At 44.5% G+C, this 16,355-nt stretch overlaps 1 protein-coding gene across 1 annotated transcript in view; it reads right to left on the bottom strand.

The window, feature by feature from the left end:
* Nucleotides 1-16,355, bottom strand: part of LOC143975919 (catenin alpha-2-like) — a 697,766-nt gene that overhangs the window by 131,087 nt on the left and 550,324 nt on the right. The window contains exon 4 of the mRNA XM_077478454.1: nt 10,464-10,630. Coding sequence (XP_077334580.1) covers nt 10,464-10,630 — 167 coding nt within the window. The remainder of the gene's footprint in view (nt 1-10,463; nt 10,631-16,355) is intronic.

The raw sequence follows: 16,355 nt of genomic DNA, 5'->3' as shown, positions 1-16,355 counted from the left end.
CCCCCCCCCCTGCTGCCTTCTGGGAGACACGCGGGTCACAGGAGACAGCAGGGACCAGTGGGAACTAAAGGTGCCTTCTACCCTTCAGCATGCTGCCTCCAGTTTTGTGCAACTAATTTTCCTTTTCCTGTGGCCGTACACCCAGGCTATAGACATTTTAATCTCACCTATACCTATTGACTAACTGCTGTTTTTTAAAAGCACCTGATTTCTGGATATTGTTGTATTTTTAAAAAAATACATCAAGAACGCGGTGTAATGGAAATTTGTAGGTTCTGTATATAATTGTATTCTATTTTATATGTATTGCACGATGCCCTCACTGTGCACATGGCACTAACAATGTTTTCAGTACATGTTTTGCATTCTTTCAAGTCCTGATTAGAATTAGCCTGCCTATGTAACGCCCCTTGTTACCATAAACGTACAATTGTAATATTAATGTGATACCTACGTAATCATGTGTATAAAAGCCTTCAAATGCGTCATAATAAAGGAGAACGGTTATTTGGAAAGATGCTGAGCGTATCTTTTGTGTCTGTTCCCTACTGCAGTAGTTATTAATTTGGAACCACTAATCAATATGAGGATAGGAGTTGCCTGTCATCAAAATATCCATTTCAGCGGTGACGTACAATACTACGACGAGCCGAGAAAATGAAGTTCAATGCTTCTGAGCATGCGTCGAATTGTTTCCGAGCATGCGTAAGAATTTTGCTTGTCGGAATTTGTACAGACGATCGGAATTTCCGATCGGAACTTTTTCCAACCGAAAAATAAAGAACCTGCTCTCAATCTTTTGCTGGCTGGAATTCTGCCAGCAAAAGTCCGATGGAGCATACACACAGTCGGAATTTTCTGAACAAAGGTTCACATCCGACTTTTACTGGCAGAATTTCTGATCCTGTGTATGGGGGCTTAAGCGGTTACTGTAGTTGAGAAAATCTGTCTGTATATGTGACTATGTCTTTTATGATTACTTGTTGAAATTCAGTTACTATTGTTTTCCATATCTTTGTTATCTGCTACTGCCGCTGTGCTATAACTGTGCTTGACCCCTGTTCTGCACAGACACCGCATCAAAGTCACAGCTTTCAAGTGTTCAAGGGCCATACACACACACAACAATCTATTATTATTTTTGGCTGTATAACACTTGAACACTAAAACACTAATGGGCAACTTTTAACTCCTGGTGGAGCTGAAAAAGTGGGAAAACGTATGGTTTTGGTGAAGGGAATTGATTTTTTTTTTTGTTATGAGGGCTGAATAGATAGTATAGAAGAAAATAATGGAGATTTAATAGAAACTATAAGGAAATCTATAGTAATCACATGCAGGACAATGAGAGACAGAAGACATTAAAGTGGTATTGAAGTCAAAGGATAAGTGAGCTTATCCCCTTGCCTACCAAGGCAATTTTTCACATATATGTAAAAATCTGCATTGTGTTGCTAGAAAATTACTTAGAACCCCCAAACATAATATATTTTCTGGTAAAAAATAAAATGGGCGCCAGTCTCTTAAAGTGGAACTTCAGTAGTTTTTTTCATCTTTCCATCTATTAATTTCTCTGCCCTTGTTATTTTAACTGTGGATAGTAAAACATTTTTTTTTTTGTTTTATGCCAGTAAATACATTATACAGCCCACTTCCTGTTTCTTGTCTGGTAATTAGCATAGGTTTATGACATCATGCACAGCTCTCTCTCTCACTCTTGTGAGAGTTTTCCAGGAAGGGAGGGGGAGTCATAAGAGGGCCAATGAGAGCTGCAGAGCTGGAGGTGGGCCTCTGTGTGTCTGTGTAAATCCAGGAAGGGAACAGGCAGCAGATTCAGCTGCCCACAGTTAAAATTGCTGTAGACAGACTCAGTGGAAGGAGATTTCTGCAGCATATTTGGAAAGTACAGAATCACAGTATATATAAAATAATATGCAAAGTGGTTGGAGGGAAGCTTCAGAATGGCATAGATGGTATTATTACCAAATTATGTGAGAAGACTGCAATTCGTCTTTTAGTATGTTCTGAAGGTGTATTCAGCATAATAAACCAAAGAAATGAGCATCAAAGCACAGGGATACAAAAAAAATTACAGCTCCAGGTTTCTCTTCTAGTAAAGTGGGCAGTTGGCCCTTTAAGAGAAGACAAACAGAATCCAGGTACTATGCAATCCATTGTGGGTACCTTGGATGAAACTTTTTGCAATGTCCACCTACAGAAGTTTCTAACCCTGTTGCCTTGGCTGATTATTATTGGGCCAGTACAGGTTTCAAGAGAAATCTCTGCACATGGTAGACACCTGACAGCATCTGACAGAGGAGGCGGCTGGAAGGCAGACGACAACAGGATCCGCCAATAAGAAAGGTTATTACTCGAGACACAGCAATGTTCCTACTCTTTCCTTCCTCCACAGGAACCTGCCCCCACACTAATCCAGCTGTCCCTGACCTAGCCACTATGCAGAATGCACTGCCAACCCTGACGGGAACAGTGCTATTTATTAGTACTACCCACACCAAAGACGGCCGCATAGGTCAGTCAGGGCAGCAGTGTCCAATTGGGCAGATGCTCCCCTGATGACACCTATGGAGGCCTCAGAGGAACCTAGGTTCCCTTCTTCTACGCCACCTCTTTGCATGACAGCCAACGAACAGCGCCCCCCTTGCAAGGAGGCCAAACTGCACCTGCTTGCAAAAAACAATAAAGCCCCGTACACACGAGAGGACTTATGTCCGACAGACTTCCAAAGGAGTTCCGCCGGAGTTCCGCCTGGAGTTCCGACGGAGTTCTGACAGACTTTTCGGCCGAACGGACTTGGCCACACACGATCACACTAAACTCCGACGGATTCGAACGTGATGACGTACGACCCGACTCGAATAAGGAAGTTCATAGCCAGTAGCCAATAGCTGCCCTAGCGTCGGTTTTAGTCCGTCGGAGTAGCATACACACGAGCAGAGTTTTCGAAGGGGACCGGGTCCGGCGGAGTTCCTTCGGGAAAATTTGAAGCATGTTCCATATTCTAAAGTCCGTCAGACTTTGGTGAATCAAAAGTCCGTTGCAGCCCACACACGATCGGATAGTCTGACGGACTCGGTCCTTCGGACTTTGGATGTTGAAAAGTCCGCTCGTGTGTACGCGGCATAAGAACTTAGGCTGGCTGCCAACACTAGGGACACACCAGCTGATGGTAGGGTCCCTACATGTTTTAAAGCTATATTCCATGGATTGGTAAAACAAATGTATGATATCTTTAATGGGAACTGTGAGTCATGGCAGAAATAGCTGACAACCTTTCTGACTTGCAGAAGAATGGTGGCTTGCATGTGGATTTTGTGAACACAAGTGGATTATTGAACTAAAGTGGAGAGTTAATAACCAGGAGTTGTGCTTTTGACTGCTTCTGCTTGCAAGTGTTGTTTTGGGGATGTTTTTATTAATTTTTTCCCCTCCTTTATTTGATACATTTGCTAGAAGTTTTTAAAAGACCTTTTTTCTGACACTTTTTAAACAGCATTTTTTTTTCTCTTTCTTCCTGCTAATTTAGGGGAGGGGTTAATTGTGCACAGGTAGTTATACAAACCCCTCTAGGAGCTTGCTCCATGATGGTGGCTTGCATGTGGATTTTGTGAACACAAGTGGATTTTTGAACTAAAGTGGAGAGTTAATAACCAGGAGTTGAAAACAGGAGTTAAGACAGGAGTCTCTAACCTATATTCTACCTCCATCCTCCCCTTCATTTTAAAGATCCCACTGCAAGGGGCAACCAGACAGCTCTCCGGAAATGTCAGGCTGACAGCAAGCCAGATTCACCGGAACCAGAGTGTTTAACGGGGACCACCGCAGCCAGGTAAGCTCGCACCTCCACTCCCCCCCAGTGATTGTTCCAGGGACTCCGTCCGACCGCCTACGGGGGTCAGGAAGGAATTTTTGCCCCACTGGCGCGTTTGGCTGCTACTGCCAGGGTGTTTTTTCGCCTTCCTCTGGAACAATCAGGAACAACCGTAGGTTAGCATACCCCTACCTCTGGCCTCCATTCCATTTTTCACGCTATCCTAGGACGACTACTCCAGATCACAGCCAGACTTCTGTTCTGAGCGGAGACCTTCACCTCAAGTAAAGGTAGCCGGAATAGCCAGCAACCAAATACAACTCCTTCCGCATCCATATAGGCATCCCCTGATAAACTTGCGCGCTAATAGCCTCAAGCATGGCGGCAAGTCTGATACCTAGTCCCTCCTCAGGATCAATACCCTGATCAGGATCATCATCTTAGGCCCATAGTACCATCAACAGCAACCACAAACCATGTGCCACTTGAAATACTCAGCTGAACAGGTACTGGGAACTGGGACAGGTACTCGGGTACTAAGATGAACTGTTTCAGGTACTCAGGCACTCAGATGAACTGTGACGGGTACTCAGATGAACTGTGACAGGTACTCGGGTACTCAGATGGGCTGTGACAGGTACTCGGGTACTCTGATGGGCTGTGACAGCTACTCGGGTACTTTGATGGGCTGTGACAGGTACTCGGGTACTTTGATGGGCTGTGACAGGTACTCGGGTACTTTGATGGGCTGTGACAGGTACTCGGGTACACTGTTGGACCGTGACAGATACTTGGGTACCATGATGGACTGTGACAGGTACTCGGGTACCCTGATGGACTGACAGGTACTCGGGTACCCTGATGGACTGTGACAGGTACTCGGGTACTCTGATGGACCGTGACAGGTACTCGGGTACTCTGATGTGCCGTGACAGGTACTTGGGTACTCTGATATGCCGTGACAGGTACTCGGGTACTCTGATGGGCTGTGACAGGTACTCGGGTACTCTGATGGGCTGTGGCAGGTACTCGGGTACTCTGATGGGCCGTGACAGGTACTCGGTACTCTGATGGGCCGTGACAGGTACACGGGTACTCTGATGGGCCGCGACAGGTACTCGGGTACTCTGATGTGCCGTGACAGGTACTCGGGTACTCTGATGTGCCGTGACAGGTACTCGGGTACTCTGATGGGCCGGGACAGGTACTCGGGTACTCTGATGGACTGGGACAGGTACTCGGGTACTCTGATGGACTGGGACAGGTACTCGGGTACTCTGATGGACTGTGACAGGTACTCGGGTACTCAGATGGACTGGGACAGGTACTCGGGTACTCTGATTGGCTGTGACAGGTACTCGGGTACTCTGATTGGCTGTGACAGGTACTCAAATACTCTGATGGACTGTGACAGGTACTCTGATGGACTGTGATTGACAGGTACTATGAGGGGTGGTGACAGGTCCTCTTTATTGGGGGGGGGGCAATCAGTGTGATTGGTGTACACTAGGCGGTAACGAGATGTTACCGCAATCTCCTCCTCACACACGATCGGTGTGTGAGGAGGAGAACAACCCGGTAACATCTCGTTACCGCGGTTTGTTTACATTTTAGTGATCAGCTGTGAAAGGATCACAGCCGATCACGTGGGTAAACAGCCGGCCAATGGCTGTTTACCAGCGTCGGTGATGAGCAGTGTTCCCGGGGAACATGCCACCACCGACGTGCATGCGCAGCGCGCTCGCGCGCATGCGCAGTGCACAGCCGGGGTGTGACCATCTGTGATCGGCCGTGACTTCATCACGGCCGATCACGTGGTAAACAGCCATAAACAATGGCTGTTCATCCCCTTCGGTGGCGAGCGGTGTCTCCGTGACACGCCGCCACCGAAGAAACAGGGATGCGCGCGCACGATCGCGCGCATTCCCTGTTTAAACTCCCGCCACAATAGGTGCGCCGCCTGGCCGTCATTGGACGGCCGGCGGTCAGGAACTAGTTGAAGGTCACCTGGATCTCACTAAACCATCATTTCAGAACCCAGTGCCTTTTATGGAAACCCTGACGCTACATCTTCAACCAACACCTCATGACACCACTCATATTCTACTGTGCTACAGACCACCGGGACCAAAGTCCAATCTTCTTTCACCCCTCCTTCGCAATGCACACCCTAAAATTCAAAAATTTCCTGGCACTCAGAGATTTCAACCTTTGGGCAAACGAGCCCAAAGATCCCATCGCGACTGCCTGCATCAATCAACTAGAAGAACTGGGTCTCCAGCAACTGATAAAGACTCCCACGCATGGGTCAGGACACACCCTGGACCTCATTTTCAAACAGAACATTGACGTCAACATACTCGACAACATAACATTGCCATGTACGGATCACCACGCCATCAAATTCAAAATCGCTACCAACATCACCAACGAAAAGCGGAATCCTGTAACAACAACGCACTGGACCAGATCGCATAAAAAAAACTGTACTCCGAATCCTTCAAATCCACTCTGTCCAACAAGATAACTACAATAACCTTAAACCAATCTACGGAGGAAACACTCAACTCCCTGAACAGGGCATTGCTGCAATCAGCAGACTCGGTAGCACCAAAACGCAGGGCTCTCATCAGGAAGAAAAACTCTGGATGGTTTAATAGCTCCCTCGCCGTACTAAAGCAAGAACGCAGAAAAGCGGAAAGAACATGGAGAAGAAATACCACTGAGGAAAACCACTTTAACTACAAAGGTCTCACAGAGAATTATCGGAAAGCAATCTTCAAAGCCAAAAAGGACCACTTCTCATATACAATCTCAACAGCCGCAAACCAACCACAGGAACTGTTTAAACTGGTTAATCAATCAATGAATCCGGTGTGCCTAGAACCCCCAGAAAGTGAATCCCAGGATTACTGTGACAAACTGTCGGATTTTTTCATCGATAAAGTCAAAACCATCAGGGAAACAATCTGTCAGAAGAAAATATCCCACCTCAGCCAGCAAATACATAAAGAGGATGTCTACACCAACATACCGCAACCGCCAAAATTTTCACTATCCCCAATTACTGTAGACACCGCAAAAAACATCATTAATAAACTGCGTGACAGTACCACCCCTATTGACATCATCCCCACAAAACTACTGAAAGAATGCTCCGACATCGTGGCTCCAACCATAACCCACCTCATAAACCGATCATTCCACGAAGGGCTTGTTCCCAGCATCCTCAAACAAGGCATCGTCAAACCTCTACTCAAGAAACCAAACCTGGACCCTCAGGATCCAAACAACCATAGGCCAATTACAAGCCTCAACACCATTTCTAAGATCATGGAGAAAGCTGTAGTACATCAGCTACAACTCCACCTGGATACTCACAAACTCCTGGACCCGCTGCAATCAGGCTTCCGCCTGGGTCATGGAACAGAAAAAGCTCTCCTCAAGATTTGGGACCACGCTCTCGAAACAGCAGATGACGGAGAGCCGTGTCTCCTCATACTGCTAGACCTAAGTGCAGTGTTTGATACAGTAGATCACAATACTCTACTCCTCCGCCTCACAAAAGTAGCCGGAGTCCAAGACATAGATCTCCAATGGTTCGCGTCCTTCCTAGGAAAACGGTCACAGAAAGTGAAACTAGGAAAATTCCTCTCTGAAACTCGGGCAGTCACCTGCGGAGTCCCTCAAGGCTCTCCTTTGTCACCCGTTCTCTTCAACATTTACATTCGCCCACTACTTCAAATCATCAGATGCTCAGATCTCTGCTTCCACTCTTACGCTGACGACACGCAACTTTATTTCCGGATCAATGGAAAAAAGATCACCAACAACAACTTGAAAACTGCCTCAAATCAATAGAGGACTGGATGACCACTAACTTCCTCCAGCTGAATGAATCAAAGATAGAGCTTCTTATCTTACACCCAAATCATAAGCCCGCAAACCAAAACCTCTTGGTCTCCACCAACCGTCTTTGGGCAGACTATCTCCCCAAAGACCAAAGCGAAGAGTCTCGGGGTTATTTTAGACGCACAAATGTCAATGGATGCGCAAATAGGAGCAGTAGTCAGTGGATCTCACCATCTGCTGCGCATGCTTCACAGACTCATCCCTTTTATCCCAAAGAATGACAAAGCAGTGGTAGTTGGAACAATCATTAATTCACGACTGGACTACGCAAATTCGCTTTACATAGGATTACCACAATATCAACTTGCGCGATTACAACTGATCCAAAACACGGCGGCAAGGCTGATGACAGGAAAAAAACCCTGGGAATCCATCTCTCCTTCGCTGAGGAGCTTACATTGGCTAACCGTAAAAAATCGGATCACGTTCAAGACCCTTTGCCTCACCCACAAATGCGTGCATAGAGAAGCTCCGCAATACCTAATGGAGAAAATAAATCATTACACACCAAACCGCAGTCTTCGATCAGCCAACAAAAACCTCCTCCTCGTGCCCAAAGCCCGTTTAAATCCAAGGGGGATCGGAGATTCGCTGTCCAAGGGCCTCGTCTATGGAATGCTCTACCAATCAACATCCGCCTGGAAGAAAATCACCTGGCTTTTAGGGAAAAACTCCAGACCTTCCTCTTTTAGCAGATGATCAAAGCTCGCCACAGCACCTAGAGGCAATTCCGTTCGCATTGTGCGCTATACAAGTATTTCATTCTTTCATTCATTCAAGAAAAGTATGCATTGTGTAACTGAAGCTAGCAATGATGCAGAGCAATTAAATTATGCGCTTGCTTGAAGCTCAAAAACACCAATAGAAAACTCCAAGAGACAGGCTGCAAAATATTCCTTTCTCTATAAAGTGTCAACATGGAAGAATCATTGAAGGAGCTAAATAGCTTTACCATCCTTGAGCAGTAAAGACATATTACATTTCTAGAAGGAAAGTCACGGAGAGAAAGAAGAATAGCAAAATTGCATGAAACTCCCGCTATTCTGCCTCCTTCAAATGTTTTAAGGGATAATATAAACCTGCACGATCCTTCTCCCAGAAATCAAACCTGAGGAGCCATCTAATCACCGTCCGAGCAGAAGCAACAGAGACATGAGCTCATTGCATCAAGAAGAAAGCAGCCCTTTAAAGTGGAACTACAGGTTCTAATTTATGTGAAGAGTTAAAGCAAATGTGAGCTGTAATGGAATGACTTTTAGTTTGGTAAAGCACTGTGTATAACAAATGATCACCATTCTTTTTTATATAATACACATTCACATTCTTAGTGGGTGTCCCTGTGGCTGCAATTTTGGAAAAGGTGCAGGGATCTTTTCCCTGCATTTTCTGTAGGAACAGCTGCCCATTCGAATGAGAGGAACGAGAAGCTGTCTTCAGAACTGCAAGCCAGAGGGATCCTGGACGAGCCCCTAGGTGTAGCAGTGCATCCCCAGAGGAGACACTTGACATGACATCTTCAGGCTCGGAGAAGGGGGAGGCATAAAAAGTGTGCCCCTTAGACCTGACTTTTTCATCTCCAATCGGGATACTGTGGATGATTCCTTGCTGCATCTAGAGGGATCCAGGAAGACGGAGGTTAGTCAGACCCTGGTCCACCAGTTCGGGTAAGGGTCCCCACATACCGAGTTTTTTTTTTTTGATTCAGGAATCGCCCCCTCTTCTTCTCTTCTCTCTTTTGGTTCCCCCCCCCCCCCCCTTCTTCTCTTCTCTCTCTTGGTGAAGGGGGAAGGAATCTTGACTGTATCATGTTACTGGAATTATCATCTTCAACACTGCTGATTTTTTATTTCTGTTACATGGACTTAATTGTCCCTTTTTAATTTTGGCTGATGAAGAGTTTCTCATATAGACTTTTGCATACAGACTTCCTTATTTCTAGTTTTTACTTATTGTTTTTTTCTCTTAGAATATTTTGTACTTCACTAGAATTTGCATTGTTTCATTTATTATATGTGATCACTCACGTTATATGAGTGCAACTTATTTGTATACTTTTTTTTGCACTATAGAGATATCTAGTTTTTGATATAGTTATATATAAATGTTTAACTCTAGAACGGCATAACTTTACATTTTCTCCATTCAAATGCTGGTCCTGTGCAAACGCAGCCACCCTTAAACCGGCATAGTATGAACCTAGCCTTAAGATCGAATGTTAGAAAATGGGGGTTATTTACGAAAGGCAAATACACTTTGCACTACAAGTGCAAACTACAAGTGCAAAGTGCACTTGGAAGTGCAGTCGCTGTAGATCCAAGGAAGCAAGGATGCAAGGAAAATAAAAAACAGCATTTTAGCTTGCACACGATTGGCTAATAAAATCAGCAGTGCTTCCGCTCATTTCAGATCTTCCCTTTAGATTTACAGCGACTGCACTTCCAAGTGTACTTCCAGTGCAATTTCAAGTGCACTTTGCACTTGTAGTGCAAAGTGGGTTTGCCTTTCGTAATTAACCCCCATTGTTATGTTCACCTGGCTAAAGGCTAAAAAAAAAGAAATTGATAGTAGACTCATATTAATACCATTACAAATATTATTACTTACATTTGCTTAAATGTGAGACATTCACAAAGTATTTTTCTTTATAGAAATAGACCCACAAGATAAAAAAATGGCCTAGGGTTATACTTTCAATAAACTGACAACACATCATACTTACAATTTTCAAATGGGTAAGAAGCCTCATGACATCAGCCATGTCTGCTAGTATGAGTAGCCGGGTGACAGCGGACAGCAGCGCCCGGGCAGCACGTACCATGGTACCACGCTTTACCGAGGAGCAAGGATCATCTGCAAATTCTGATGAGGCGATCCGCATTGTCTCTCCTGTAATAAAGGAAAAAAGTTTTGTCATTCCAATGGAAAATGTCCTTATATCACCTACAAGAGCCCGGTAAACATTCACAATGACTGACAGCTCTGAATCATCGTTAATCTGGAGATTTGCTATTTGTTGGATTCAGGGTTTCTATAAAATGACCTGCTAATTAATACCTGTAATTATGCACTTCAATAATCCTATCTCAAAGCCAAGCTGAATGTTATTGGAAAAAAAAGACGATTAGGGGTTTTTTTTCTTTTTTTTTCCAAAAGCGATTTGAATTTTTGATGTATTAAAATGACTTTCTACCTCCAGCTCTCATTATTTTAGAGCTGCCTTAAAGTGAACCTGTGCCCAGGCCCAGTCAAGTAATTATTTAATATTAGTAAGTAGGGCATGTGCTTTAAGATAAGCTATCACTGTAGTTATAGGTAATGTGGGCAGTTCATCTTCAAAACTCACAACAAAAGTACTGAAGTTGCTCATATTTTTCTTTCAGCAGCTCAGCTCCTCCACCACTTTTTTCACAATTGTGACTCAGCTGACCCTGCTCCCCCTTCACGGCAGTGACTAATGACCTCAGCCATCCCTACTCCTACTCCGCAGTGAAGCGCACCCTGTTCCCCACTCCAAGCTGTTACTAAGCAGCTCAGCTCAGTCTGCCCCCTACTTTCAGCAGTGATTAAACAGCTCAGATTCCCCCCTCCCAGCAGTGTCTAAGCAGGTCAGCTCAGTCTGTCCACCCCTTTCATCAGTGTCTAAGCAGATCAGCTCAGTCTGTTCACCCCTCCCATCAGTGTCTAAGCAGATCAGCTCAGTGTGTTCACCCCTCCCATCAGTGCCTAAGCAGCTCATCTCAGTCTATTCACCCCTCCCAGCAGTGTCTAAGCAGCTCACTCTGATCACCCCTCCCATCAGTGTCTAAGCAGCTCAGCTCAGTCTGTTCACCCCTCCCATCAGTGTTTAAGCAGCTCACTCTGATCACCCCTCCCATCAGTGTCTAAGCAGCTCACTCTGATCACCCCTCCCATCAGTGTCTAAGCAGCTCACTCTGATCACCCCTCCCATCAGTGTCTAAGCAGCTCAGCTCAGTCTGTTCACCCCTCCCATCAGTGTCTCAGCAGTTCAGCTCACTCTGTTCACCCCTCCCATCACTATCTAAGCAGGTCAGCTCACTCTCTTCACCCCTCCCATCAGTGTCTAAGGAGCTCAGCTCACTCTCTTCACCCCTCCCATCAGTGTATAAGCAGCTCAGCTCACCCGGATATCCAATTCCATCAGTGTCTAAGCAGCTCAGCTCCGTCTCTTCACCCCTCCCATCAGTGTCTAAGCAGCTCAGCTCACTCTGTTCACCCCTCCCATCAGTGTCTGGTTGGTTGTTTGGATGTTCAGTGAACAACGAACAATATGCGGTGTTAGCGGCATTTGAAATGCCGCAGAACCCTGTTAAAGTCTATCTATCTAACTAACATGAAAAACTAAAAGTGCTAATTTTGAAGGCTTATATGCAAGTTATCACTTCAGGGTTCCTCTTAATATTCATACCAGACCCAAAGGGCCTGGTAATGGATTGGGGGGGGACCCATGCCGTTTTTTTTTAATGAGTTTGATATATATTGCTGAGACCTGACAATTCATTACATCCGCCATCAGTATTAAATTACTTTTTTTTCCTTTAGAAATGTAATTTTGCTGTTGTACTATTCTAAACACAGGAAAAATGCGCCACTTTACAGGCATACTATAGACACCCCCCAGGCATGATATTTAAAGGAATATGTCATTTTTATTGTTTCACTTTAAGCATTATTAAAATCAATGTTCCCGAAAAAACTGCAGTTTTTAAAACTTTTTTTTGCATTGATACATGTCCCTTGGGTCCCCAAACACTTTTTATAGCAATAACTTGCATAGACTTTAACAGTGTTTGTGTGTTCATCCAAATGTTTTGCCTGTTTGCAAGTTCTGGTGTGAACCAAACCGGGGGGGTGTCCGGCTCATCCTTAAAGTGGTTGTAAACCCTTACAAACCACTTTGACCTACAGGTAAGCCTAGATTAAGGCTTACCTGTAGGTCCAAGCAATATCTCCTAAACCTATATGGTTTAGGAGATATTTGCCCGAAAACAGGCACCGCTGTCTACGGCGCAAGATGGATGCAGCGGACTACAGGGGACAGTGGCGACTTCGCTGGCTCCTGTGTCAGGTAAGTGACACATAATGGGCTACTATGCGATGCATAGTAGTCCATTATGCTTTGCCTTTGCAGGGAATGAAAGAGGAAGTAAACTCATCAGGGTTTACTTCCTCTTTAAACACTACTGACAGGCCCCTGCTGCCTAGCTAGTCTTTAAGTGCTAGAACACAGGCAGCTCCTGCCACCTAGTGTCCTAGGTTCCTAGAAAGCAGACAACCCCTGCTGCCTAGTGTGCTTGGTTGCAAGGATGCAGGCAACTCCTGGCCAGCATACTAGTTGCTGAGATGCAGTTAAAGTGGAGGTCACTGGACTGCCTATTACCCTTGATTGCTAGAGTACAGACAGCTACTGTCACCTAGTGTCCTAGGTTTCTGGGAAGCAGGGGCACGCTGCTGTCTAGCATTCTTGGTTGTTAGGCTGCAGTCATTTATGGTGAGCAATAGGCTGCCAAGCCCCCTTGGTTGCTAGAACGCAGGAAGGTCCTGTCACCTAGAGTCCTACCTTCCTAGGAGGCAGATGACCCTTGCTTCCCAGTGTCCTTGGTTGCTAGAACGTAGGAAGGTCCTGTCACCTAGAGTCCTACCTTCCTAGGAGGTAGGCGACCCTTGCTTCCCAATGTCCTTGGTTGCTAGAGCACAGGAAGCTCCTGCCACCTAGTGTGCTTAATTCTCAGAAAGCAGGCAATCCTTTCCACCTAGTGTCCTTGGTTGCTAGGATCCAGGCAGCTCCTGCCTAGAATCTTAAACTGCAGAGATGCAGTTGCAAGTGGAGATAGAAAGCCTGCCTAGCGCCCTGGGTTGCCAGTACAGGCAGTTAACCACTTCAGCTCCAAAAGGTTTTACCCCATTAATGACAGGCCATTTTTTGCAATACAACACTGCATTGCTTTGACTGACAATTGTGTGGTCTTGTGATGCTGTACCCAAATAAAATGGATGTGCTTTTTTTCCCCCGCAAATATTTCTTTTTCACCTCTGCGGTTTTTATTTTTTGTGCTATAAACAAAAAAAAAGAGCATCAATTTTGAAAAAAGAAACAATATTTTTTACTTTCTGCTATATAACATATCATATCCAATAACATTAAAAAAAAAAAATCTAATTTCTTCATCAGTTTAGGCCGATATGTATTCTGCTACATATTTATGGTGAAAAAATTCCAATAAGCGTATATTGATTGGTTTGCGCAAAAGTTATAGCTTCAATAAAATAGGGGATATATTTATGGCATTTTATTTTTTCTTTATTTTTTTTCTAGTAATTGCAGCCATCAGTGATTTTTAGCGGGGACTGTGACATTGTGGTGGGCAGATTGGACACCTAACTGAGACTTTTGACACTTTTTTGGGAATTAGTGACATTACAGGGATCAGTGCTAAAGATATGCAATGACACTGTATAAATGACACTGGCAGGGAAGGGGTTAACCTCCGAGGTGATGAAAGGGTTAAGTGCGTTCCCTGTTTGTGCTTTCTTACTGTTTGGGGGGTGGGCTCACTGCATAGACACTGATTAGCAGGAACACAAAACCACAGTGTCCATGCCTCACAGAATTGCGGTCTGCCTTGTTTACATCATAGCCAGTGTTTATCTGGCGCTCCAGATGGAATAATCCTTAGGGGTATTATCTGTGGCTGTAATAGCTGGACGGTGATGTATCCATAGGTTGGGTAATTGGAAAAGAAAGGGGTTTACATCGGAAGACCACTGTTCTATCTCTGTGGGGAATGATCGAGGGTGGCCGGCGGACACTGCATCTGCCAGACGCGCTGATTGGCTCCCTCTGTGTCCAATCAGCATGCGATCGTGCCTCAGGCAGCACGTTTGCACCCCCCAGTGGCTATTTCACAAAATCATGTACAGGTACGTGATTTTGTGCACTAGAGCAAACCTGCCACATTATATATGTGCAAGGCATTCGGCAAGTGGCTAATGTCACTAGTGTCCTAGGTTGCTAGAATGCTGTCACAAGTGGAGGCCAATAGGCTGCCTAGTACCCTTGGTTGCCGGAACGTAGACAGTTGCTATCCCCTAGCATTCTAAGTTCATGGGAAGCAGGAGATGCTTGCCATCTAATGTCCATGATTGCTAGGATGCAGTCACCGGTGGTGGCCAACAGCCTACATTAGCATTGTAACTTTATTCACTTGTAAACGTTACACAAACTTTTAATGCCTGTGCGAATGAGCTCTTATTCGTGTTCTGTATTCCTTTAGTAAATCAGCCCTGAAGACTATTAAATCAATGCATATAACCTATTATTACCAAACTCTTTATATATGTTGTACTGATGAATGCTTTTGTGCTTTGACAGCATCTAATTTGTGATTACATTTCAAGAAACGTTCACAGGTTGGAACCTTGGTTGAAACAAAAACAATATTTAAGTTATTACATTTAGAGTGATGCAGGATGATACACGGAAACAGCTCTTTTAGGATGAAAAATCAATTTTCTGGACCATATAATTAAATTAAATCTTCTAGACCATATAAATATATCTTCAGTTCTATGAAAAGAGAACAATATGAGGTGATACATTCGGAAGTGATGATTGGCAGGTTTGCTGGAAAATGATATTACTGTTACCCAATGCAGTCCACTTTTAAAAGAATCTTATCTTGTTTTGGTGGGGTGTCATAGAAAATGTCATCTAATGCATACCAGATTTTTATGTTATTTTTAACACTGTAAAATTATTCAAATATCCCTGAAAGAGGCAAAAAAAGTCTGCTGGTTTGAACAGGATGCAGTAAGACATAAAAAATGTGGGCATATTAACTTACGTTGTTTAAATTTCACATGTTGGTATAGTAACTCTTCCTCTATAGTAACTCGTTTCCTTTTTCATTGTATTAAAATGAATAGTGGATTCCAAGCAGAAGCAATGGGCTTTCATTGAGTTTTTGACAAAGGATTGGTGGAGGCTGTCCAACATCCATAGAAGGCTACAGAATGTTTATGTAGATGACACCATTGACAAGAGTCACCAATGACAAAACATGGCTCTTGTCATTGGTGTCATCTCCATAAACATTCTGTAGCCTTCTATGGATGTCAGACAGCCTCCACCCCTCCTTTGTCAAAAACTCAATGATAGCATGTTGCTTCTGCTAGGAATACATTATTTACTTGCAATGAAAAATAAGAAAAGTTACTATAGAAGAAGAGTTATTATACCAACATGTGAAATTTGAACAACCTATAATTGTTAATAAAAAAGTTCTGCCCAAGTTTGCATTACTTTTGCTACAGCCATTGTGGCTTGCACCTCTACTTATATGGAGGAAGGCAGGGGCATTGCTGCTAGGTCTACAAAAGATCTGGGGCTAGAGCCCAAGCAGCGTAGTAAGAAAGTTATACGCTTGGATGGGCATACACATGTATATATATACAGATATATGTGTGTGTGTGTATATATATATCCCCAGAGAGCCCCCCACTTACATCAGGGTCCCCAGAGAGCCCCTCCTTACATCAGGGTCCCCAGAGAGCCTCCTCCCTACATCAGGGTCCCCAGAGAGCCTCCCACTTA

Source organism: Lithobates pipiens, unplaced genomic scaffold (genome assembly GCF_037356315.1).
Source record: "Lithobates pipiens isolate NorthernLeopardFrog02 unplaced genomic scaffold, aLitPip1_a1.2 Scaffold_13, whole genome shotgun sequence".
NCBI classification, from domain to species: Eukaryota; Metazoa; Chordata; class Amphibia; order Anura; family Ranidae; genus Lithobates; species Lithobates pipiens.
The sequence above is the reverse complement of the archived record's forward strand: the minus strand, read 5'-3'. Positions and strand labels throughout refer to the sequence as shown.